The sequence below is a fragment of the Chenopodium quinoa genome, unplaced genomic scaffold (assembly GCF_001683475.1).
Source record: "Chenopodium quinoa cultivar QQ74 unplaced genomic scaffold, ASM168347v1, whole genome shotgun sequence".
NCBI lineage: Eukaryota > Viridiplantae > Streptophyta > Magnoliopsida > Caryophyllales > Amaranthaceae > Chenopodium > Chenopodium quinoa.
Window position 1 is genome coordinate 7,977,906 of NW_018742484.1, and position 23,309 is coordinate 8,001,214.

Sequence of the window (23,309 nt, forward strand, 5' to 3'; positions counted from 1 at the left end):
GTCACAAAATGAAGCCTCTACCAACTACACCACGAGCTACTTTATGCAAAAGACAGTAGCTGATGTGATTACGCCAAAGAATGTAAACTCACTTCTTCCACCATCTCTTTGCTAAGACTTCAAGAGTTTTGGCGCACAAAGATTGAGACTGCATGGAATAAAAGTTGTTGTTGCAAGCACGCTTAAGGAAACGCTTCATTTGATTCGGGAGGGAGGGGATAAAAACAACAGAACGTGTACAATTCAGCATTTCCAGATGTTAAAGAACATTTTACATCACAAGAGTATGTTTACACAGCACTTCCAGAAACAACTACTCCCCCGATACAGCTCTCACATCGTTGGAAGATATATGCAGTTACAGATCTTGAATCACAATTCCCCATCCATGAAAGAGTAGAGCTTAGTCCGCCTTAGATTCAACTGAATCTCAATTCTGGAACCACATTACATTTAATACATTTATAAAACAGGAGAAGCACGTTCTTGACCCATGTAAACATATGCTCCTTCAGAACCCACCTTGTCGGCATTATGGCTTCCTAGACTATAGTCACTAGCCTCTATGGGCATAATCCTCGAAGATGTCTAATATCATCACAAGACTAGTGTTATGATATGTATTTTTCCATGACTTGCCTGGTGAAAAATAGGCAAAAATTGTGAGATTATGACCAAAATAGGCATGCAAATCGTGGAAGGTGACCATTAACTGCAAAGATTAGATATGCAAGCGGCAGATTCCAAATTTTGTTCTTTCCAAATTCTTCCAGTAATCCGAAGCTTAAGCTCTTTTTTATCCCCACCAGAGAAGAAAAGTGCTAATTTACGTTGAATGACAAGACCATCATGACTGTCTCTAACCTTTCTGTGGCTATCACGAATGCTTCGTGGGGTTCCCTCCCATGTCAATTTTCTCCCATAGCCACCCACCTCTAAGCTATAAGTGTACCGTCGAGCATCAGTTTCATCACCCATGAAACGAAGAAATGCCATATAAACAGGAGCCATGCCTAGCTGGAACGCTTCAAAATGCAAACAGAAATACTGACCAAAACAATGGAAAACCTGAAATGAGAGATATTGCAAGATAAATAAGTACTCCAAACAATGGTCAAACTTCCATGTACATATACCAACTAATCCTGAATTCCTATTACAGAGCTAGAAAAACAAGTTAACATTTGCAACTTAAGTTGGTTAAGAATACTTCAATAAATACTACTCCCTCTAACCCAAATATTAAGTAAACATCTACTTTTGGCACAGAGAATAACAAGAGTGGATGTATAGAGAATAGAGCGAATGGGTGCGAATTGGAACCAACTTCAAAGAAAAAAGTAGAGAGATACAGCTTTCTTAAGATGTTACTCTGTAACTTCTTTTTTTTGTGTGTGGATTCCGAAAATGGAAGCCTTGGCTGTGAGACAGAGAGTATATCCAATGATCACAGAACACTAAATGACTTCAGTATATGTTACTTGAACTCTCTGGTCCAAAATATAATAGCACATTGATCCTTGAGCACCAAACATAAAGCGGCACTAGGGCCTTTCAAGTTAAACCATAACCATCGAAATGAGCCAAAAAGCAACCATATATTACTACGAAAACCTAACTGAGCATAGGACTATGGTTGATAATGAATCATACAGCTAATATAATACTCATCACCCAATTTCCCCAAGATTCTAAATGCAACATATACCCACAGTAGTAGAACATAAATAAGGCACTTACTGTTAACATCCAGGTAGCATTGTCAACTTCAAGGGGGTTAGCTTTGACATAACGATGATTAAATGTAGAACCAGAGTGCATATCAACTTTATGATCATCCCTCAGATGGGTAACGAGGAAAGGAATATCCCCAACAACGGAGCATTCATAACCAGCATATGGGCAGCTGAATGGTCTAAAGTTACATAGGGCTTCATGCTTAAGTTTAATATAATAAGGAGAAATCTCCAGGCAACCAAATGGGCTGTATTTGCAAGGAAGATCTAGAGACTCGGCCACCTTCTCCAATGCCAAACATCTGATTTCTCCAAGCTCTTGTCTGCAAGTAGGGCACCGATTGTGAACCCTTGTCTTACACTCTGAACAAAGTGTGTGTCCGTTATGGCACTGTTAACAAAACCAAATTAGAAATGCAGTGAATAATCTATTCATAAAAAATAAAAAAAATAAAAAATAAATAAAAATAAAACAATTAACAATCAAATAGAACATTAACAGTCTCTAACAAGAATTTTATAACCTAGAAGCCTCTTTTACAATTGATAAGCAAAGAAAACTTGCGTTCTAACAATGTTATATTTAGAATTAATCAGGACAATGGTATAAAAGGAACAGAACAGAGAAAAGTGAGAGCATTCCGCATCAAGAGCAGCGAAATTAAGAGGGATCAATCAACATTAGATACCACAAGAAAGATTCCACTTCCAATTAACACAGTATTAGATAATTTTACTGTTTAAATTTTAACAGCATCATACATTTTTAATCCAGCTAATTTTATCAACTATTTTAATACCAAATCAGTAATGCAATTCCACTCCTAGTCATTTCCTGCAATAATTGAAAACTAAAACTCACTATCTATACAACAATCTTCCACAAACATGGGAAAAGCAGAAACTCAAACCATTTCCACAAAAATGGAAGACCTTTGTTCAGGCAATCTGTGTATGCTAGACAACAATTCACAATCCTATCATAAAGTTCCATGATTATGCAATAAACCATCCAGCATAAACTATGAAAAGTTGCAAACTTTACAAGATAATCAGCTTTTTGAGATCCCTATAAATCTATTAATATCCTCAAACACATATACAGAAATTTTCAGCTTTAAGTACACCAAATTATCACCATAATCCACATTTCAATCCTTTTCACTCTATTCTTCCCCTGCTACAAAAGTTCAAAATGTGGGTATTTTGCCTGCTTTTCATAAAGTAAAATAAATTAAACCCCAATTCTCAAAATTCAATTGAACAGCACAAGGTATCTCCCAAAATCCTGAAATCCCCAAATTTATTACTTTTTAAAAGGATTCTTACAAATCAACAAAACCAAAACTTGACTTTCATTTTCCCCCAATCTAAAACCCAAAAATAGAAGCTAAAATCAATTTAAATACCAGCAAAACAATAAGAAATCCATTGAAAAATATTGCAAAAAATAAGAAATTTAACACAACAGAGAGAAAAGAACCTGGTGAATAGGAGGGTACATAGCATGAGCACAAACTGGACATTCAAAGATTTCAACAACGCTATTAGTTGTCGAAGGAATTAAAGGCGACGTTAATTTCCTCCTTGATTTTGAAGATTGATTGTGATTGTGATTATGATTATGATTTTGAGGGTAATCAATCTCAGCTTCATACAATCTTTCTGTAGATGACGACGACGTCACACATTCAATCCTATCTTCTTCCATCTTGTTCATCTTCCTTTTTCCCCTTTTTTCGATCCAAACCCAGAAATTAATTAATACCCATCAACCAAAAACCCAAAAAGATTTAAAATTTCCGATCAAATTTAATTGGGATTTGACAATTTTTGGCTGGATTTGTCGGAAAGATTTTTTTAAAAATAAATAAATTAAACCTGTTGTTTTTGGGAATGTTGAGAGAAGAAGGAAGAGAAGGATGGAGAGGAAAGAGGGAAATGGAGTTGAAGGTGCTTTGCTTTAATTCGTTGGCTTTTTCTCGAATTTTTTACAAAAAATAAATAAAAGGGTGTTTGATTGAAAGTGATAATGATAATTTATATTAAAATAATAATAATGGAGAAAATGATGATGATTAGAGGAGTATATTATTATGGAGTACGGAGCACTAATTATGTGTAATAATAAGGTTAATTTTTTTGGATTTATAAATAATTTTATTTTTTATAGAATTAATTAGGTAGGGTAAGAAAAAATGTTGGGAGAGGGACAGATGAGTCAACCTGAAAATCTTTTATTACAAAAATTTAAAATAAATTAATAAATAAGGATTTAAAAAAAAGGACTAATTGAAAATAATTTTGGCATTGTCTTACTCTTCCCCAATCACCATTGGAGTTATGACTTCTGACAGGCAAAGCTTAAATGATGGTACATTGTCTTCTCTTAAAGGGGTAAACTTTTTTGAATTAGAATTTTAAAATTTTGTTGAAAATCAAATATACCTTGGTAATGGTATCAAATGTTTGCTAATGGATGGACATCTAAAGTCTAAACTGGCCAATGAATTTGTATTTGAAATTTTGAATCTTCAAATGTTTTTAAAGGTCTAATCTAAATTAAGGTCTGTTTAGTTCAACTTATCTAACATCAAACTCATTCGTTGCATTGGTTCTTACCAAATAAGAGGATAATTCACTTTACTAAAATGTTTGCTCCTAATCGTCTATAGAGTTTTGAGCTAGTGACCACTAGATGTATTGGAGGTTCGGAATAGGTCCTTAATGACCGATATATAGGATCTCACTGGCTACGGATGCCTCTGTCTGTCTCAACCCAAGTCTATTTTCCATGCTACGGTCTGATTTGATATGTTTTTTTAAAAGTTCGAAAGGCCCTACTAAACCGGTGAGTTTTCTACCAACTCCACCAAACTTTACAGTCTAATTTGATATGATTTGGTGTGACATGAGATTTTACCAAACTTTGACTTTTTGTGTATATATATTCTATTATAGAATAATAAATAATATATCAAATGGGGACTTTTTAGATTCGTAATAACGTAATTTTTATAATTTTTTTAGTACGAAATTAAAAATATTTAGCAAAAAATAATAAACATATAAAACGATAAAATATGTCATAACTTATTTTTTTCTAAGAAAATTTGTTAATTACTATCCTAAAAAAGGGCACTTTGTCAATTAATGCTCCTAAAAATAAAAATTGTTAATTATTACCTTACAAATATAAAATGTTGTTATTTACAACTCCTTCCGTCTCCTAAAAAAACGACCCTTTTGGAAAGTATCACGGATATTAAGAAACTTTAATGAGAAATACAAGTGTACGAGAAAGCTAATAAAAGCACATTGAAAAGGTAAATATATATGGGTTTTGCAAAAAAGTAGAGAAAAAGTAATAAAAGTACATGGAAAAAACAAAATTTACATGGGGAAGCTAATTTTGCACAAATATTATTGTAAATTGAAGGGTATTTAAAAGTAAATAGGATGAACACCTTGGGAATAAAATTTAGCCAAAAGGGTCGTTCTTTAGGGGGACAGAGGGTGTACCTTAAAAAGTGACTAAGCTGTTTGATTACTATCTCTAGCCATTTTCGAGTGAATCTAAAATTGTTAGTTGAGACGAACACTACAAGAAGGGGGTGAATTGTATGTGAGTTCCTATTGACTATTTTGCGGAATTTAAACAGAATATAAAGGAACTTAGCAATGCACACAAGATTTTACGAGGAAACTTTCTAGGGCCCAACTGGAAGTAAAACCTCGACCCTCCAAGGGATTTCACACACCAAATCAATCCACTATAATAGGGCAAACTCTCCTAGTTACAACCTATTATAATCAGACCTTTACTCACGAGTTCCTGATTGAACTTGCTACTCAATAGGACCCTATTCTACCCAATCTAAATCCCAGACTTAGATTCTACTCGACACTCCCTAAATGTCTACTCACTTAGCTTCAATCTAGAAGCCTACAATCTATATGCAATAAACTAAACACTCATCCAAATCAAAACAATACAAACTCTTGACTCTAATATGTGATAGGAAAGCTGGATTATCTCATCATACGCTGTATTGTTTAGGATACTTGGGCTTCACGCATACCAGGATTGAGTCCCCGCTGTCCTTCACTCTCCAACTCCTTGTTGGAATTTTGGTCTAAGTTAAGCTTCTCAACTTGCTGTCAAGCTCCAGTTAGAGAGCTTCTCTTCATGTTCCTGTTAGAGAACTTAGTTAGTTCCACTGAGGAACTCTTCTTCTACTTTCTTTAACTTTCCTTGGAATCTCCTTGTGTCTTCATAGTCAGATTACTCTTCCATTTCCAAAGTCAACTTCACCTGTTCTAGTTACAACACTTAGAGAAATCGCATTAGTTGAAGTTTGCTTTTATTCATCATCATCAAAACTCTTAAGCTTCAACTCACACACTTGAACATAACCTTCAAACACAAGCTTAAACACATACTCTATATTTGGCATAAGTTACTTGGCTCCAACCTTCCACCCAAAAGTGTCTTTGTGTGGAAGTGGTGTGTTAAACTTTAGGGAACCAATTCTGAAGAGCAGCAAAAGATGTTTGGAAGACACTTTGATATCGGAGATGAGCTTGTTAGCTATATTTCCAGAAAATCTATTGATGTGCTCAAAGTTAATTACAAGGTGAGTAAATAACTTCATTTGTTACACATTCATCGGTACCAACATGCATGCTGATGTGAACTGAAATTATCCTATGCCTAATGATGAGAATTGAAGATTGCTTGTTAAATTGAAGAATCTGTTTAAGATACAGTAAAATTCCATTGCTATTCCGACATGTTTGTGTAGATAAGCGAGTCTTACTTGGAGCTGAAGTTTCAACTTGAAGTACAAAGTTGGTTGTTGGATACCAACTCAGGTTCTCTTCTTGTCATCGGAGTTTTGTCACCCTTCAACTGTATTGCTTGCTGACTGTCATTTAATCCTACTACATCGAAAACTAGAGGAGCTAGATGATGGGAACTGATTGACGTCCTTTTTGGCATTTGCCTTGTATTTTTTTTAATCTTTTGCAGTTTTCTGGATAGAGGGGTTGCGTTTATGATATTTGCTGTTCAATGTTTTTGAATAACTATTTGCTTAGAATAAAAGATTACTTTGACGAAGAATCTTAGGTTGTTCTTTTGGCAAAACGTCATCCACCAGTCCCCTGCTGCGATGGTACGACTAATATTACAGCACTAATCATAAAGGCACTATTTTGGAAATTAATACAACAATTTTTTTTCTATAAACAAGACAGATTGACTCCTTTAAGATATTCTTTATCGTGCATCCCCTTTACGGTGTAATAAAAAGAGAATGGAGGAAGTTCATCACTATATTCCTAGCTAGATCTACTCTACACTAATTATATGAATAATTTGAAAACGTAACAACTTAATTAAATTTAGGTTGTTCTTGATCCAGTCATTGTTTAATGGTACAAGTGTTGAAGGATCTCTTACTCTTATTACTCCGTAATTTACTTTTAAGAGCAGATTGATGCATGTAAATAGGTTGAATATGAACAGGTAAACTTAAGAAATACGTACAATTTCATCAATGTTCTGATTTTTAGTAGTACGGAAGTCAATAACAAAGTCATTGTTAGACCACTTAGACGTTAGTAATCTTGTATATAACGGAGTATGATCACTCGGAAACAATAAAGTTTGGATCTTCCTTCATCTTATGTACTGCTCTTAAATACTCCGTATTGATTATGCCTTATGTGTATACAGATTAGGAGGGAAGAAAAATAGTAATGATAGATTTAGCAGATAAAGCTTGGTTATATTGATGAATGAGTTTTAATAAATATTTATACTTAATACAAACTACATGCATGAGGATGAAATATAGTTTATTCATCTAATTATTTAATTTTGGCTTGAATTAGGGATATATTTTGAGTAACAAGTGAAAACCATAGTCATGCAAAAACTCAAAATGACATGCCTAATCTAAGATAAGAATGGGAGTTTTTGTAGGTAAGAAGGATTCTAATCAAACCTCAACCTCAATTTTTTTAGTTTGGTATTTACGGATACAACTCTTGAAAGAGAGGGGGAAAAGCATAAGGCATCCCACTCTTAAATTAAAGTTGATATTGATTGAACCCTCAACCTCAAGTTAAAAAGTCCAACATTTAATATTTTTCACTGAGTTACGCTTATTTTGGTGAGTGTTGTTTAACTAGTTATATAAACATTACCATACAGAAGTTTGGAAGACGTCTTGAACGTTAGATATCCTGGCTATTCAGCATTTGCTAGCTTCACATCCATGGTACGGAGTACAAACTACAAATTATCAATTAAGCTCTTCAAAAAACTTTTGTCGGTGGTGATGAGCGACTTATAGTGCAAATGGTACGAGTAATGAAGATTGGGAGGTCAACAATATATTTGTTCCCAACATAAGGAAACCAAGGTTAGAAGACCAACTAACCATTAAACAATTTGTCTAAAATGACCCGTTGGTATGTTTTTTCACGCAATCAGCTTCCTCTGAATTTTTTTGAAACCGTATATGTTCTACCTACGCTTTTACCCTCAGAAATTTACGCTTTAACAACCTAATAACGCTCTTAGCAATACGGGTTCATCTAAGTTGTTGAAATCTACCAAACCATGAAGTGTTTGAAATAATTAAGGATCCTAAACAATTTTTTTTTTGAAGAATCCTAAACATTTATTTTACGGAAATTTCACCATATACCACTGAGTTTAAGCATAATTCACCGTATACCACCAAAAACTTTCTAATACACCATATACCACTCAGTTATTGTATATTAACACAAAATGCCCTTTTTGCTAACTGTCGTTAGTCTGCCGTTTGAGGGACTTTACCATTATGCCCTTATACATCTAACTGGCGCCATTGATAGGGTTGACTCCCCCAAACATAATTTTTCTATTTTGAAAAAATTGACCCCCCATTTCCCCTTTCCATTGAGGCTTCTCTCTGTTCTTCTCCATTAAAATCGAACCCCAAAATCAATCAAAAAGCTTCAAACTTTCATCGATCCCCCTGGCGGCAACAATTGCGATCCCAGCCACTTCCCAGATGGCCGGCGACTGCCCTCCCCTGGCCCCTTCCCCCCGCCGGCGACATTCTCGACCCCTTCCCCCTACGCCGGCGACCATCCCACTCCTACTCCCCTTCCCCGAAAATCATCCCCCACCTGTAACCCAATTCCCGATTTCCTCGCCGGACTCCCCTTCCCCGATTCCCGATCTCTCTAACCCTAAAAAAATCCTCAATTTCCCTCTTGCAAATCCCAATTGGAATATCGACGGCAAAGAAACCACCCATCAAATCTTGACGAAGAGAGAAAAGGTCGAATTGATGTTGTTGTATGGTTGCAGATTTTGAGTGTTGTCGGTTCAGGGGGAGAGGGAGGCCGACGCGCTGGCGAGAGAAAGGCTGGGCGCCGGCGTGGGTGGGGGCGGGATAGGGTGGTGGTTGGGGGTTCTAGTCATATTTCGTGCAAGCAGGGGATGTTAGGATAGGGTGGTGGTTGGCTGGGAGACGTTGGTGGTTTGGGAGGAGGACGGGAAGGGGAGATGGCAGGGGTAGGGGGAGCTCTGGAAGGCCGGAGAGGGAGGAGGCTAGGCAAGGCTGCCGGCGAGGGAGGAGGCTGGGCAAGGCCGCCGACAGGGAGGGGGAGCTGGGCTGGTGGGGGAAGGGGGTGTCGGGGTTGGTGGAGTGAGGAGGTGGTGGCTGTTTTTTTTTTTTTTTTTTTAATTCTTTATTTAACTAATTGATTAGATAATATTAATAAGAACCAATATGTGACAGCCACGTGGCATAATTAACCTTAATTACTAACGGCGTTAACGGCAGACTAACGACAGTTAACAAAAAGGGTATTCTATGTTAATATACATTAACTCAGTTGTATATGGTGAATTAGAAAATTTTGTGTGGTATATGGTGAATTACGCATTAACTCGGTGGTATTTGGTAAAAAATCCGTTTATTTTAATAAAGTGTAACTAGTACATTTGTCATCCATAACTCCATAAAAATACTACGTATAAAATTTCTTAGCCAATAGTTAGCCTCTTGTTGTCTTCTTCCCCAGCTGCTTACATGGTGTCCACTGTGGTTGCAGAACTACCCCGATAAGGAAGTCCGATTTCTTTCACATAAACCCTAATTTGATGAACTTATGCCCCAATTCAACCCCCAAACTATGTGCACACGAGAATGTCTTTTGCCTACTAGGGTTTATCAACCATATCCAATCAAAATTCTAAGCTGCTCAACCATTACTTCAATTCGAATTCGGAAACATTCTCAGCAATTCAATGCTACTAAATTTTCTAGGGTTCAAGTTAAATTCACTCGTCGGCGACCCATTTTAGCCTGTAAATCATCGACTGAGGATACGACGAATTCGAATAATGAAGATTTTGTTACTAGGGTTTTGAAGGAAAACCCTAGCCAAGTAGAACCCAGGTTTCGAATTGGGGATGAAGTGCTTACTTCGACTGAAATAGAGAATTTGAAGAACAAAAGATATCGTTTTGGAGCTTTTGAGGTGTTGAAGAAGCTGATTTTGAAGGATAAGGGGAGGGAAAATGAGGTTGTTGAGGAAAATGGGGGTGAAAAATTGGAGGGTAATGTGTATTTGAAGGATATTTTGAGGGAATTTAGAGGGAAGCTTTATGTTCCAGAGCAATTGTTTGGTGTGAATTTGTCTGAAGAAGAGGAATTTGATCGAAGTTTCAAGGCGTTGCCGAAAATGAGCTATGAGGAGTTTGTCAAGTTTATGAGGAAGGATAAGGTTAAGTTGTTGACTCTCAAGGAGGAGCAGAGTGGAATGGTTACTGGGGATGAGGTTAGAGATTATATTGTGGAGCTGAAAGAAACTCCTGGAGAGAAGAGCTTGCATCGAACTCGATGGTGAGATACTGATTGCTTTAATGTTTTGACTGGTTTTGAATGATTTTGATGATAATGTTATGCAGTTGTTGGCAGGGCAATGCAGTTGGATGCTAATCAAGCACAGCTGATCTTGACAGAGTATACTGGTCCTCAGTATGAAATAGAAACACGAGCGACGGTAATTTTACTCAAAACACGGGAATTATTAATCCATTATAGCTAGACTGGTAATTGGAAGATCGTAAATTCGTAATTTCAATATTATGTTGTGTTCCGTAATTGCCATTGGTAGTACTTAATGGTTTTAAGTAACGTTGTAAGCTATAGTATTGTGATAATATGTTCAATGAGCTTTTGTTTTGCTTACTGTTGTTTTTCAAATTTTTGTATTTTATCAAGTTCTTAATCCTTGCTGTTGAGGGGTATGATGGTATTGTATTTGTATCATGTTGCTGTCAACTTTTGGTAGATATGAATTGCAATATGCAAAATCCGTTTACACCTTGTATGGAAAGTCTGTTTACGCATTTCTTTCTTGTCCCAATGCATTTTTACCATTATGAAATGCATCTATACTACATTGCCTCCTTGTTGAAGATTCATTCTATGGACATTTTCATGAGCAGAAAAGGAAGAGAATGGAGGATATAAGCCTCTTTATATCTGTCTAATATAATATTATTTAACAACTAAGTTCGATTTTCTTCCTCCTCTCCTTATTCTTCAAATTTCAAAGTCAAGATAGACTCTGCACTTTTGTTTATCAGTTTCGCTAAATACTGCATCATTCCCTAGATCATCTCCTTTCTATCATGAATATCGATTACTTGTTACAAAAATGTCTGATCTCTTGAAGATGTCTCAACTTTCAAATAGTACATTACATGATTTTTTTTCTTTGCAATGAACATTTTCAACCAGCCCCCTTGTTTGCAATGAACATTTTCTACCAGCCCCCCCACCCCCCCTCCTCTAAAAAAAGAAGATTGGTTGCATTGGTGGTGGTAGAATCAAAATATATTTTTTGGCGTAAACTTTTGCCAGTTAGTCAACAGTTTGTATTTATTCCATGTCTTTTTATACAGGCATCAATTGCGAAATTGCCGGAGTATCCTAATCCTATTGCATCCTCCATATCAAGCAGAATCATGGTGGAATTTGGAATGGTTACCGTTGTCTTGGCAGCTGCTGCAGTTGTTGTTGGAAGCTTTCTTGCTTCAGCTGTTTTTGCAGCCACCAGCTTTGTTTTTGTTGCTACTGTGTACATTGCCTGGCCTATTGTCAAGCCTTTTCTCAAACTCTTCCTCGGAATCATTTTTGGTATCATGGAGAGAGTTTGGGATAATCTTACTGACATGTTTAGCGATGGAGGATTAATTTCCAAGATATCTGAATTTTATACTTTTGGTGGTTTATCTGCTAGTCTTGAGATACTTAAACCGATCTCATTGGTTCTTTTAACTATGGTTCTCCTTGTACGTTTTACTCTTTCAAGAAGACCAAAGAATTTCAAGAAGTGGGTATGTCACCACCTTTCTTTCTTTTATATAAGTAGCATTGTGTAATTTTTTTTTTGTCTTTTAATGTGGCTGGTATCTGTACATGCTAATTCTTGTGATGTGTTTATCGTGTAGGATATTTGGCAAGGTATTGATTTTTCACAATCCAAGCCTCAGGCTCGAGTTGATGTAAATACCTTAGAAAATTCTGCCTATTCTATGTTCTTTTTTTGTAATTGATAATTAATCATATGATACTCACTAAATATAGTTTGTAGGGTTCAACTGGGGTCACTTTTGCTGATGTAGCTGGCATTGAAGAAGCAGTTGAAGAGCTTCAAGAGGTAAATATATACACTTTGATCAATGATCATCATGCTTATTAATAGAAATTCTACTTGCAGAACTATATTACAATGGGAAGATTAATTATACCATGTATTGGTTGCTTTTACTGCCTAAACTTCTTGTCTCTGTTGAAGGGCATTGTTTATGACTGAGAAAGTATGTGTTTGATGAATATAAAAGAACACTAGGGATCACCATTTTGACTTTATTATGTTATTCTACTACTTTCTTAGTTTCTTCTGTTATGGACCTTATGGTACTGGCTGAAAGTAACTGGTTGGTGCCTAAAGTGATGAGGAGCAATAATTACTGCTGCATCATGAGTACTTAAGAATAAGAGATTAGCCTCATATGACTGGTCTCCGTGGTTTATGTCCATCCAGGTCTTTATACGTTTCCTTTTCCTTTGCGAGATACTGGTAAAAGGATGATTGATGCTGTCTTTGCTATAACAGGCCTTTTTGAACTGCTTGATGGCTCATGAGTTTTTGAATCTATGTCTTATTTTCATGCAGCAAATTATGCATGGCCTCTGTCATTGTCTATATATCTCTCATAGCTCATAGCTTCTGAATCAATTGCTTAAAGTTTTTCACTCCGTATTCCTTCTTAGTAAGTCCTGTTTGAAAAACTAAAGTTTCTGCATAGACAGCTTGTCTTGAAAGGTTTTAGTCTATGAGCAAGCTAATATCCAGCCCTGACTGATTTCCCCACTCAATATAAATTTTTTTCAATATTTTGATACTGTCTTCTGAATTGTAACTGAATTGGTTACTTTTTATGTTGTGTGCTTCTGTAGTTGGTGAATTACTTGAAGAATCCAGATCTATTTGATAAACTGGGAATAAAACCTCCTCATGGAGTCCTTCTGGAAGGGCCACCTGGTTGTGGAAAGGTAATATATAGATGGTATTTATGGTGTTTTGTTGGTACATGCAATGTTAAAATATTTATCCCTTGTCTGGCAGACTTTAGTTGCAAAAGCGATAGCTGGTGAAGCTGGTGTTCCATTTTACCAAATGGCTGGGTCAGAGTTTGTTGAAGTTCTTGTTGGTGTTGGCTCTGCACGTATCAGGGATTTATTCAAGCGAGCCAAGGTAAAATGACATACTTGCTTCCTGTCATCATGTATCAGTGTGTAGAAGGCAACATGCCAGCATCGCTTCATGGATGCTACTGACTTTGTATGACCCATGTTTTACAATTTTATATCCCTTTCTGCGCAATGTTTCCTGAGAAGTCAGAATCCTCACATTCTGCCTATTAGTAGATAATTTGAGAAATTACTCTGCAACTGTTGGAGAAATGATCACCAAAACCCTATTTAGGCTGGAGTCTTAATTGCATCGTGTAATAGTGAGGGCAATGATTGTAGTAAATAGTCTAGCTTGGAAGGAGGAAGTGTATATGCCGGGTATTATTGAATTTGCGTGTTTCATTTAGTTCTTTTTGTGTTAAGGAGAATTCAAGCCTCTTGTAAGCTTGAATAAGTGAATAACCCTTTAATTTTTTGTAATTTTTTATATTTTCTTCTTCCCTTACTTTTCTGCCCAAAATTCCAGTTCATTACAGAGTCTCATCTGCTTGATGGTGTGATGTTGTCTTTGTGGGAACTTTGATGTATGCTTCCTAAGAGCTGATTAACATGTAAAACTGTTACACAAACTGCTCTGCACCATTTTCATTTACTGATTAATAAACATTTCATTTTGCAGGTAAATAAGCCATCTGTCATATTCATTGATGAAATTGATGCATTAGCTACACGGTGCATATCTTATTGTCAAATCAATTTTTTGAATATTATTAGCCATATGTTTACAGGATATTTTGATTTAATTTTCCTGGGTTTTGTAAATTCAGGCGGCAAGGAATATTCAGTGATTCAAGTGATAATCTGTATAATGCAGCCACTCAAGAGAGAGAAACTACTTTGAATCAGCTCTTAATTGAACTTGATGGTTTTGATACTGGCAAAGGTGTCATCTTTCTAGGTGCTACCAACCGGATGGATTTGTTAGATCCTGCACTTCTTCGACCAGGTCGTTTTGATAGAAAGGTTTGTAATCTCTGTATTTTCTTCCAATTTTTTATAAGTGCGGTGTATCATGATATCTTACAGCCTTGGCTATACATACTTCTTATAAGATGACAATCTAAGAACTATTGCTTCCTACTTAATTTGAAAGTGCTTAATATTTAGCTTATCTTCATTAATACTTTTATAGGGTAAAAAATCTTGTTAATCTGACCTTTTTCCTTCTTGTATAGATAAGAGTTCAACCTCCCAATGCTAAAGGAAGATTGGAAGTCTTGAAAGTTCATGCCCGCAAAGTGAAAATGTCTCCTTCTGTTGATTTGTCCAGTTATGCCAATGACTTACCTGGTATGGCAATATGATATATGACCTTATATAGCATATTACATGTTGACATGCTTGAATTGTGAATGAGACCTGTTTTGATGTATGAGATTACTTCCTCTGTTGTTTTTAGTTGCATCATTTTGCAAATTGCGGACTCTAGGCAATTGTTGGAGATGAGAGAGAATAATAAAAAAAAAAAAAATGGACCCATGTGGTAGGAGAGAGATAGAGTTTAATAACTGCGAGTAAAAAGGAAAGTGATGCAACTAATTTGAAACATCTGTTTTAGGAAAATGATGCAACTAAAAAGAAATGGAGGAAGTATTAGTTCTTACAGGATATATTGACCTCTCTATAGATGTGATTGTATGACGATAAGATATTCATGCATGTTCAGGATGGACTGGTGCGAAGTTGGCTCAGCTGTTGCAAGAAGCTGCTTTAGTTGCTGCAAGGAAAGGGCATGAAGAGGTTGACCAGTCTGATCTTGATGATGCGGTGGATCGACTAACAATTGGGCCTAAACGTGTCGGCATAGAGTTGGGGCACCAAGGACAATGTCGCAGGGCCACAGCTGAAGTGGGAACTGCTATAACATCTCATTTGCTTAGAAGGCTTGAGAATGCAAAAGTTGAACGTTGTGATCGCGTGTCTATAAACCCACGTGGCCAGGTTACCTTGTTTCCTTATGACTCTTTCTTGAAACTCGTTTCTTGTCATCTGTACCTACCCTAACAGTCTGTCACTTGTCAGCCTTCAGTAAGTATTCTCTACGTAGTGAGCATGGCTATTGGCTTATATGAAACTTCTTTCTCTTAGATTACTTTAAACAACAAGAGCTTTTGTTATGTTGCTTAAAAGTAGGAAAATTCTTTGATTGGCTATTAAAATGTCAACTTGTTCCATAATGTTGATTAAAGTACATATTTGTATAATGCTCATGTGCTTTCCCCAATATACCTTATGGCAAGGCTGGAAAATATGTAGGTCTATAAAATAACTTTTTCTAGGATGGTTTAATTTTCTTATATCCGTGAAGCAGGTACTGATGTTTTGATTAGTGTTACTATGCCTAATATGTATTGGGTTATTTTTGCAGACATTATCACAAGTCGTATTTCATCGTCTTGATGATGAGTTATACATGTTTGAGAGGCGGCCGCAGTTGCTACATCGTTTACAGGTTCAAACATTAGGATTTCTTAGTCTTTTTATCCATTTGTTGTGGTGTTAAAATCTTTTTTTGTTGACCTGAATTTACCTGGAAAGGTATTTCTTGGTGGGAGAGCTGCTGAGGAAGTTATATATGGACGTGATACATCAAGGGCATCAGTTAACTATCTTGCTGATGCAACCTGGCTTGCCCGAAAAATTATAACCATGTAAGTTTATTTCTCAGCTTCACTTTACCTTTCTATGTTTTCCTTTTTTTTAATAGATCAATGTTTCCAAATTTCTACCAGATGGAATCTGGAGAACCCTATGGTCATACATGGGGAACCACCTCCTTGGAGGAAGACGGCTAAATTTGTGGGACCCAGGCTGGACTTTGAGGATTCCTTGTATGATGACTATGATCTTACAGAACCCCCACTTAATTTCAATTTGGACGATGAAATTGCCAAGAGAACTGAAGAATTGTTGCGGGAGATGTACAAGAAGACTGTTTTGCTGCTTAGACAGCATCATGCTGCTTTGCTCAAAACTGTAAAGGTATATGACTGTGTGCTGGATCTAATTCGCTTTTCATCAAATTGATTTGGTTCTTGGGCTTTCTAAAATAGAAATATTTGTATAGCACAAGTGCACAATCCCCCTCTTAAATGCCTCAAGGCTGCTCTACCGATTTATTTCTGGTACCTGCCAAGGGTAATCACCCCCCCCCCCCCCCCCCCAAATGGCATGTACATATTTATTGTTGAAAAAGCGTTAATTTTTATGAGTGTTCTTGTATTTAAGCGAAGGTGGTTTCTTGTTGCTTGCTGCAACTATATTGTCAATTGGTTAATTAGATAGATAAATTTGAGAAGTTCCTGTTAGTTATTATTCTCATTCATGTCATAATGTGCTCTTGATTTGGGTATTGTTAACTGAATTACTCCTTTTGAATACACATCCACATGAGAGGGGAGATAGTGAAGGTGGTGATGCATGGTTGCTCACCAAGTCACCTGAAGTGGCTGAGAAAAACAGTAAAATTCTGGACACAAATGTGATGTGAGACAGTGTGGAACTCTTGCAACCCTAGGAGTATGCAATAGCCAGACCACATAGTATTTGATCTTTGTTGTGTCCCATTTTCAGGTTCTATTAAACCAAAAGGAGATCAGCGGAGCCGAGATCGATTTTATCATTGACAAATACCCTGCAGAAACATCAGTGAGCCTTTTGTTGGAGGAGGAACATCCTGGTAGCCTTCCGTTCTTTAGTGAGGACCAAGGCTATGAGCTAGAGCATGCATTGGCAACTTCATCAAGTGGTGAATTGGTGTAATGTTTCCACGCCATTGATGGACCAGGCCAACAACGTAATTAGTGTGTTGCATAGAAGTCATTTTCCTTGATATGAATCACTGTCTTTGCTGTGAGCCATAGAGTCTATAATTTAATCCACTGTACTGACATGCTGGAGACATGCCCCAAGCAGGCTGAGAGGAAGAACGCGGGTTAAGCTATTAGTTGTAAGCTCTCACATATTAAGGAATTTTGAAGTTTTGAAATGAGTCTGTAAGCTGTTTTTGTAGTTTTGTCACTAGTTGACATTTAATGTACAGAGATTCTTGGCCCAATATTTTACCTAGCTCCATTTTGAGGGAGCAATAGTGAAATTGTATTTTACCTAAGCTTAAATAGTATAAGTACTACAATTGTCCGAAGCTGTTTTGGTGGAGAAGAGGTTGAATTTGACAGACAATATAAGAAGGAATATCATCCAACATTCTTTGTTCTATCAAACTTCTAAGGTTGAAGGAGGATACGAGCCTTAATATAAGCTACCTTATCCTCAACTCTGTTAAACCAACCAAGATCTAATACATCATGTATATAATCAAATAGAAACCACTTGTTCTTAAAATAAAAAATAAAAAAAAAGGAAACCACTTGCTCCCTTGGCTTTCTCATGAATAAGATGCTTAATCAACATGCATAAGTAATCATACCGAACTAATTTATTGCTTGAAAAATGTGGTACACCTTTTATGTTTTAGAGAGTGAATAACTCAATTGAGAGTCGGGGAGAGGACATTTCTAAGTACCTAAAGGCCTGATCTCAAACCAATCTTACCATACTTGACCCCTTGAGAGTTGGGGAGAGGACATTTCCAAGTACCTAAAGGCCTAACCTTAAACCAATCTTACCATATTTGACCCCTTAAGAGTCGGGGAGAAGACATTTCCAAGTACTTAAAGGCTTGACCTCAAACCAATCTTACCATACTTGACCCTTTGAGAGTCGGGGAGAGAACATTTTCAAGTACCTAAAGGTTGTAATGAAACTTGATATCATGATCAGTCTTTTCTGGTACCAAAATTCCATTATACATCCGCTATCTTTTAAGTTGCAATCTAAAAATAAAGAAAATACAAAGTACTGTATGTAATACTTACACTTGAGTAGTGTAACTGTGTGATATTGTATCAATGTATGGATTATGTTGTACTCGTAGTTACGGAGTATTATTTTATAACAGTAGGCCATTTAATTCCAAGTACCTCGGCTCAAAGGCAAACCAGACCATGAATTTCCCGACGAAATTGGAGATATTTAAGTCATTACAAAAACTAACTCCAAAACTAAACTAATCAAACCCAGAAATTCCTCTTCTTTTTCAACTTTAATTCTTCCTTCAGCTCTCATCCTCTCTATCTCCAACAATCTGACTGCTAATCAAAATAGCAACACCATATTACTCGTATATAATTTGCACATAAACTTTCCCTTTTTATTGTACGGATGAGAAATGAAGAAAGCTCAAAACTTTGGGTTAAATGTCAAAAAATGTAGCATTCTTAATAATTATAAGAGAACGCATGATTTTGAAGGTGTTAAGAAGACCAACAATGGCGACATTAGCAGAAGCAACAACAATAATAATAGCTTCTATGAACTCTGCGTTTCCTTGATTTGGTGTTTCGTTTTTTTGTTTTACTGTGAAGTTTGTCTCAGCGATGGTCATGCAGGTATTTTTTTCATCCAATTAACTAATTAATTAATTTTCTGGGTTTTTAATTATTTATTTATTTTGATTAATTTCTCAATTACCCATGTTTTGATTTGGAGTTTTCTGCAACAATGTGGGACCTTTAATTATCTGGGCCTCATTTTAGGTTTTGCTTGATTATTTCTTAATTATGGTTGGTTTATATGGTAATATATGAGCTTTTAATGATTTCTTTGTATTTATATGGGCCAATAATAATAGCTTTTCCTTTTTGATCTGTATGTTTTGATGATCATTTAATGGCATGTGATTGAAATGAATCTGCTTGTGTTTTTGGATTATAGACAGTATAAAGCTCTGTTGTAGTTTCTATTCTGGTTTCCTTTGTGAACTTGCAATAAGCGTGATCACGTGTGATCTTGTTAGATGTATCTCGATGTGTGTTTTCAAGATGTTAGTGTGTTACGGTCTAAGATGTGTCTTGGTCTCTTGGAGACAGAGGGAGTGAATTATTTGTGACAACTCATTAGCAAAGCTATTATATAATGTTAGGCACTGAGGCTAGTTAAGCTCTGGCAACCCATAATTACATTTGTATTAAGGCAACCAACTCATAAAATTATAGTTGCTAGTACAATATATTAATGCAGCCAATATTTCCAGATCATAGAGACGCATTTTGGCTTCTTTTTTTTTTTTTTTTTTTTGGCATTGTATTATTATTACCTGTTCTGTTTCATCGTTGTTTGATCATTTTGCTTAAATGTGTGGTGTAAACAAGGTTTCAACTTAGTAGTCACTTTGCTGCCTGTTTAGTTCCAATTGAGTGGAAGACACTGACTTAGTTTATAATTTCCAGAGACTCATCATTACTCTAATTATAAAAGCATGTTATCCGAGGGTAAGCTTGTTGGTGATGGAGATTCCTTTCATAATATCACTATTGAAAACTACACGGACAACGTTTTGCTAGAGGTTAATATATCAATAAACGTTAACATTTCTACCATTCAAGGGCTAGGTTCTTCGAATTCTAATTGCTCGCTCCCTAGGCATAAAGGGTTGGAAGAATTGGTCTTTAACATATTAAGATTAGGTTACAACAATATGGTGTGTGAAATGCCTTGTCGAATTAATCAAAGAATGAACAAACTAGAGGACCATCAACATGGAATGGCTTTAGATTCCACTTATTTGAAGCTGGATGAGTCCCGAAGTACAACAATATCAGGAAAGGGGGTGGTCTCTTCTAGTGAACAGGTGAATATCACCCATCGACTTGAACCTGATGGAACAGCTTACAACTTTGCCTCAGCGGCTAAAGGTGCAAAAGTTGTAGCTCATAATAAGGAAGCAAAAGGAGCGAGTAATATTTTGGGGAAGGATCATGATAAGTATCTTAGAAACCCTTGTTCTGTATCAGATAAGTATGTTGTAGTTGAGCTTCCGGAAGAAATTTTGGTTGATTCTGTCAAGATTGCAAATTTTGAGCACTACTCCTCAAACTTCAAGGAATTTGAATTGTGGGGAAGTTTGACTTACCCTACTGATGCATGGTCTTTTATGGGAAAATTTGTTGCTGCCAATGTTAAGCATGCTCAAACCTTTGTTCTGCCAGAACCCAAATGGGTTACTTATCTGAACCTGAGTTTGATTAGTCACTATGGATCAGAGCATTATTGTACATTGAGTGTCTTGGAAGTTTATGGTGTTGATGCTATTGAGCGGATGCTTGAAGATCTAATGGTGACTTCTAGCAGATCTGCTTCTAGTGAACAACCATCAAAGATTAATTCAACAGAAGTATCATCAGGAAAGCCTCAAGATGTGGAAGGAAATGAGAATAATGGTAGTGAAAGTCTTAATGGAAATGGTTCTTCTGTTAAAGGAGTGGGAACAAGTGACGAGCAAAAGACCAATAATGACGCAACTAAGAATCATGGCACCTCGGGCAAGATTCCTGATCCAGTTGTCGGAAAGTCAAGTAGCAGAATTCCTGGAGACTCTGTTCTGAAGATCTTAATGCAGAAAGTGAGGTCAGTGGAGGTGAACCTATCTGTGTTAGAAGAGTTTCTCCAGGAACTAAATAAAAAACAAGATGATATTATTCCTGAAATCAACAAAGAAATATCAAAAGTTACCTCGTTGCTGGACAACGAAAGAAAAGAAATCAAAGAACTAATTGAATGGAAGGAAGACAAGGTATTGTCTGACTAATATATCTGAATATTATGAGTATTCTACATATTCCTTTTTATCTAAATTTTAAAAAGAATAAATAATTCCTTTTTTGCAGGATAAACAATTTGAAGATATTGAGTTGTGGAAGGCTGTTCTCTCTTCACAAATTGATGAGTTGGTCAGTGAAAATAGGAACCTCAGGTCAGTTGCCCTTTCAGTTCGCAAATTTTCTTGTGTAGCTGCTACCTACTGGTTTAGTTTATGTCGTGCCATCAAATTTCATCATCTTCCTAATTACTTTTTCATGGCTTTATATGGTTCAATATTAGTAAAGGAAAGAAGATAAAGGGAGGAAAAAGAAAGCAGGAGAAGGGTAAGGAAAGAGATTTTATTTTCCAATGTTTGGTTAATGAAATGAAATGAAGGGAAAAGAAATGAAATTTGATATACAACTTTTGCATCTCTTTCCTGTCGAATTCCTCCAATTTTGGGAGAAAAAAAAGTGAAAATTTTGTGAGAGGGGCTTTCCTCCCACTTCCCTTCTTTTCCTATGAATTATCACGTCATTTATCAAACCAAACGTGGGAACATAATATTAACTTTTTTTTTTTTAACCCTTTTCCAGCCTATGGGTACATATTCTAGTTTTAGAATATGTAATTTTTAAAAATTGCATGTTTTTCATGATTTGGCATGTGACAAGTTAATCACAGTTTTCATTTATATGATGCTGGGATGGGAGCAGACTGATAAAGATGAATTATAGAAATTTCACCATATCTTCAGATATCTTATATCAGGGTACTTTTGACCACTTTAGGGTAAATTTATAGCTGATGTATTGTACTTTATGTACATCCGATTTGTTTAAAAGTTTGTCTTACCACAAACTGAGAATCCTTCCTGTACTTGGCTCAAAAACTTGTGACTGATGTGTTCTGTGCTATTTTTCCAAAGGGATCCATTTTCTCTCCTTCGATAACTCATCACATTTTATTTGTTCTTATCATCTTACACTGCCCATTTTACTGCAGATCTCTTGTTGAAAACATAGAGAATGACCAGACGAGTCTACATAACAAGGAGCTTGCGGTTTTATTAGTGAGCTTCTTCTTCTTGTGTATAGCATTCCTCAAGCTAGTCTCCAAACGGGTTTTGCTCCTTTTGAAGCTTCTCAAGGAAATGACGTCTCTAGAACGAATAGAGGATGGTTGTTAATACTCTTTAGCAGTGGCATCACAATGTTAATAACTTTGATCTAGTATACCTTGTGCCTTTCTACACCCTCACTGAAGAGACTGTGGTAGGCGATTAATTTGGTGCCTGAAAGCTCATACTGCTTCCTGCCCTTTAAACTGTGGCAGAGATGTACTCATATCAGGTAGAAGCAACATAAGACTTTTGTAGGAGTAACTCTAGTGGATTCATTGGCTCTTGTAATAAACAATCCATTCCATCATTTCCACTTGGTAGTTTGTAGGTTAAGACCTGGTTGTTATAGGCTGTGAGTTAGATTAGGTAGAATACCATGTTTGTAGTATTTAGCTATATGTAGAAATTAATGATGCACTTCTGATTGGAACGAGAATATTATTTGAAACGGTTATTTTTTGCATTATCATATACTGTACATTAGTAGAATCGTTGCAGTTGTATCTGTTTCTCTGTTGAACATTGTGGCAGCAAATACATGAGAAAGGCGAGCCTGTAATGAAATCTTCCAATTCATACTAAGGTTGGAGCAGATTCATCAGAAAACTGTTGTCATATCAGTTTCCACTTCCAATTTTCTGACGTTAATTCTGAATGCCACTAGCTCTCTGCTGGGATTCTAGTATTGTACTTCGCACAAAAACTAATGCTTTAACTGTTCTTCCCTGCGCAGCAGCACAGATAATGACTTCCTCGAGCTTTGTCCTAGTTGTTTCACAAGCAACCGCATTCAATTTAAACACTCTTGGACACACTGCTTTGTAAATCAATACATTCTAAATGTGAATTCTACTAAGCCTAGATGACTTAAGGGAGCTACTGCTAAGAAAGTGATAAGTAAGAGATACAAGTATACAACTTTTGTTGATTGATAATGCATCCTTTGAATTTGAAATTAAAATTGTTGAA

At 36.2% G+C, this 23,309-nt stretch overlaps 3 protein-coding genes across 5 annotated transcripts; 2 read left to right on the plus strand and 1 right to left on the minus strand.

Annotated features, from left to right (window-relative positions):
* Positions 1–182: 182 nt before the first annotated feature.
* Positions 183–3,745, minus strand: LOC110719704 (E3 ubiquitin-protein ligase SINAT5-like). The gene is made up of 3 exons (XM_021898691.1): positions 3,220–3,745; positions 1,741–2,127; positions 183–1,068 (listed from the first exon to the last, which is right to left on the minus strand). The coding sequence occupies exons 1-3, from the start codon at positions 3,454–3,456 to the stop codon at positions 709–711; spliced, it is 984 nt and encodes a 327-aa protein (XP_021754383.1). The 5' UTR covers positions 3,457–3,745; the 3' UTR covers positions 183–708.
* A 6,010-nt stretch (positions 3,746–9,755) lies between these two features.
* On the plus strand, positions 9,756–17,792 carry LOC110719705 (probable inactive ATP-dependent zinc metalloprotease FTSHI 1, chloroplastic). Its single transcript, XM_021898692.1, has 15 exons — positions 9,756–10,651; positions 10,727–10,811; positions 11,719–12,153; positions 12,268–12,321; positions 12,411–12,476; positions 13,280–13,375; positions 13,449–13,577; positions 14,196–14,248; positions 14,344–14,539; positions 14,752–14,866; positions 15,243–15,517; positions 15,945–16,028; positions 16,115–16,227; positions 16,309–16,558; positions 17,150–17,792. The coding sequence occupies exons 1-15, from the start codon at positions 9,915–9,917 to the stop codon at positions 17,336–17,338; spliced, it is 2,877 nt and encodes a 958-aa protein (XP_021754384.1). The 5' UTR covers positions 9,756–9,914; the 3' UTR covers positions 17,339–17,792.
* A 526-nt stretch (positions 17,793–18,318) lies between these two features.
* LOC110719706 (SUN domain-containing protein 2-like) lies at positions 18,319–23,309 on the plus strand. Of its 3 annotated transcripts, none has more exons than XM_021898694.1 (5): positions 18,320–19,026; positions 19,867–21,209; positions 21,304–21,389; positions 22,223–22,289; positions 23,074–23,309. In XM_021898694.1, the coding sequence occupies exons 1-5, from the start codon at positions 18,807–18,809 to the stop codon at positions 23,083–23,085; spliced, it is 1,728 nt and encodes a 575-aa protein (XP_021754386.1). In that variant the 5' UTR covers positions 18,320–18,806; the 3' UTR covers positions 23,086–23,309. The 3 variants fall into 3 exon arrangements, with proteins under 3 accessions (XP_021754385.1, XP_021754386.1, XP_021754387.1); XM_021898695.1 differs by having other exon boundaries at positions 23,077–23,309; XM_021898693.1 differs by lacking the exon at positions 23,074–23,309 and having other exon boundaries at positions 18,319–19,026; positions 22,223–22,860.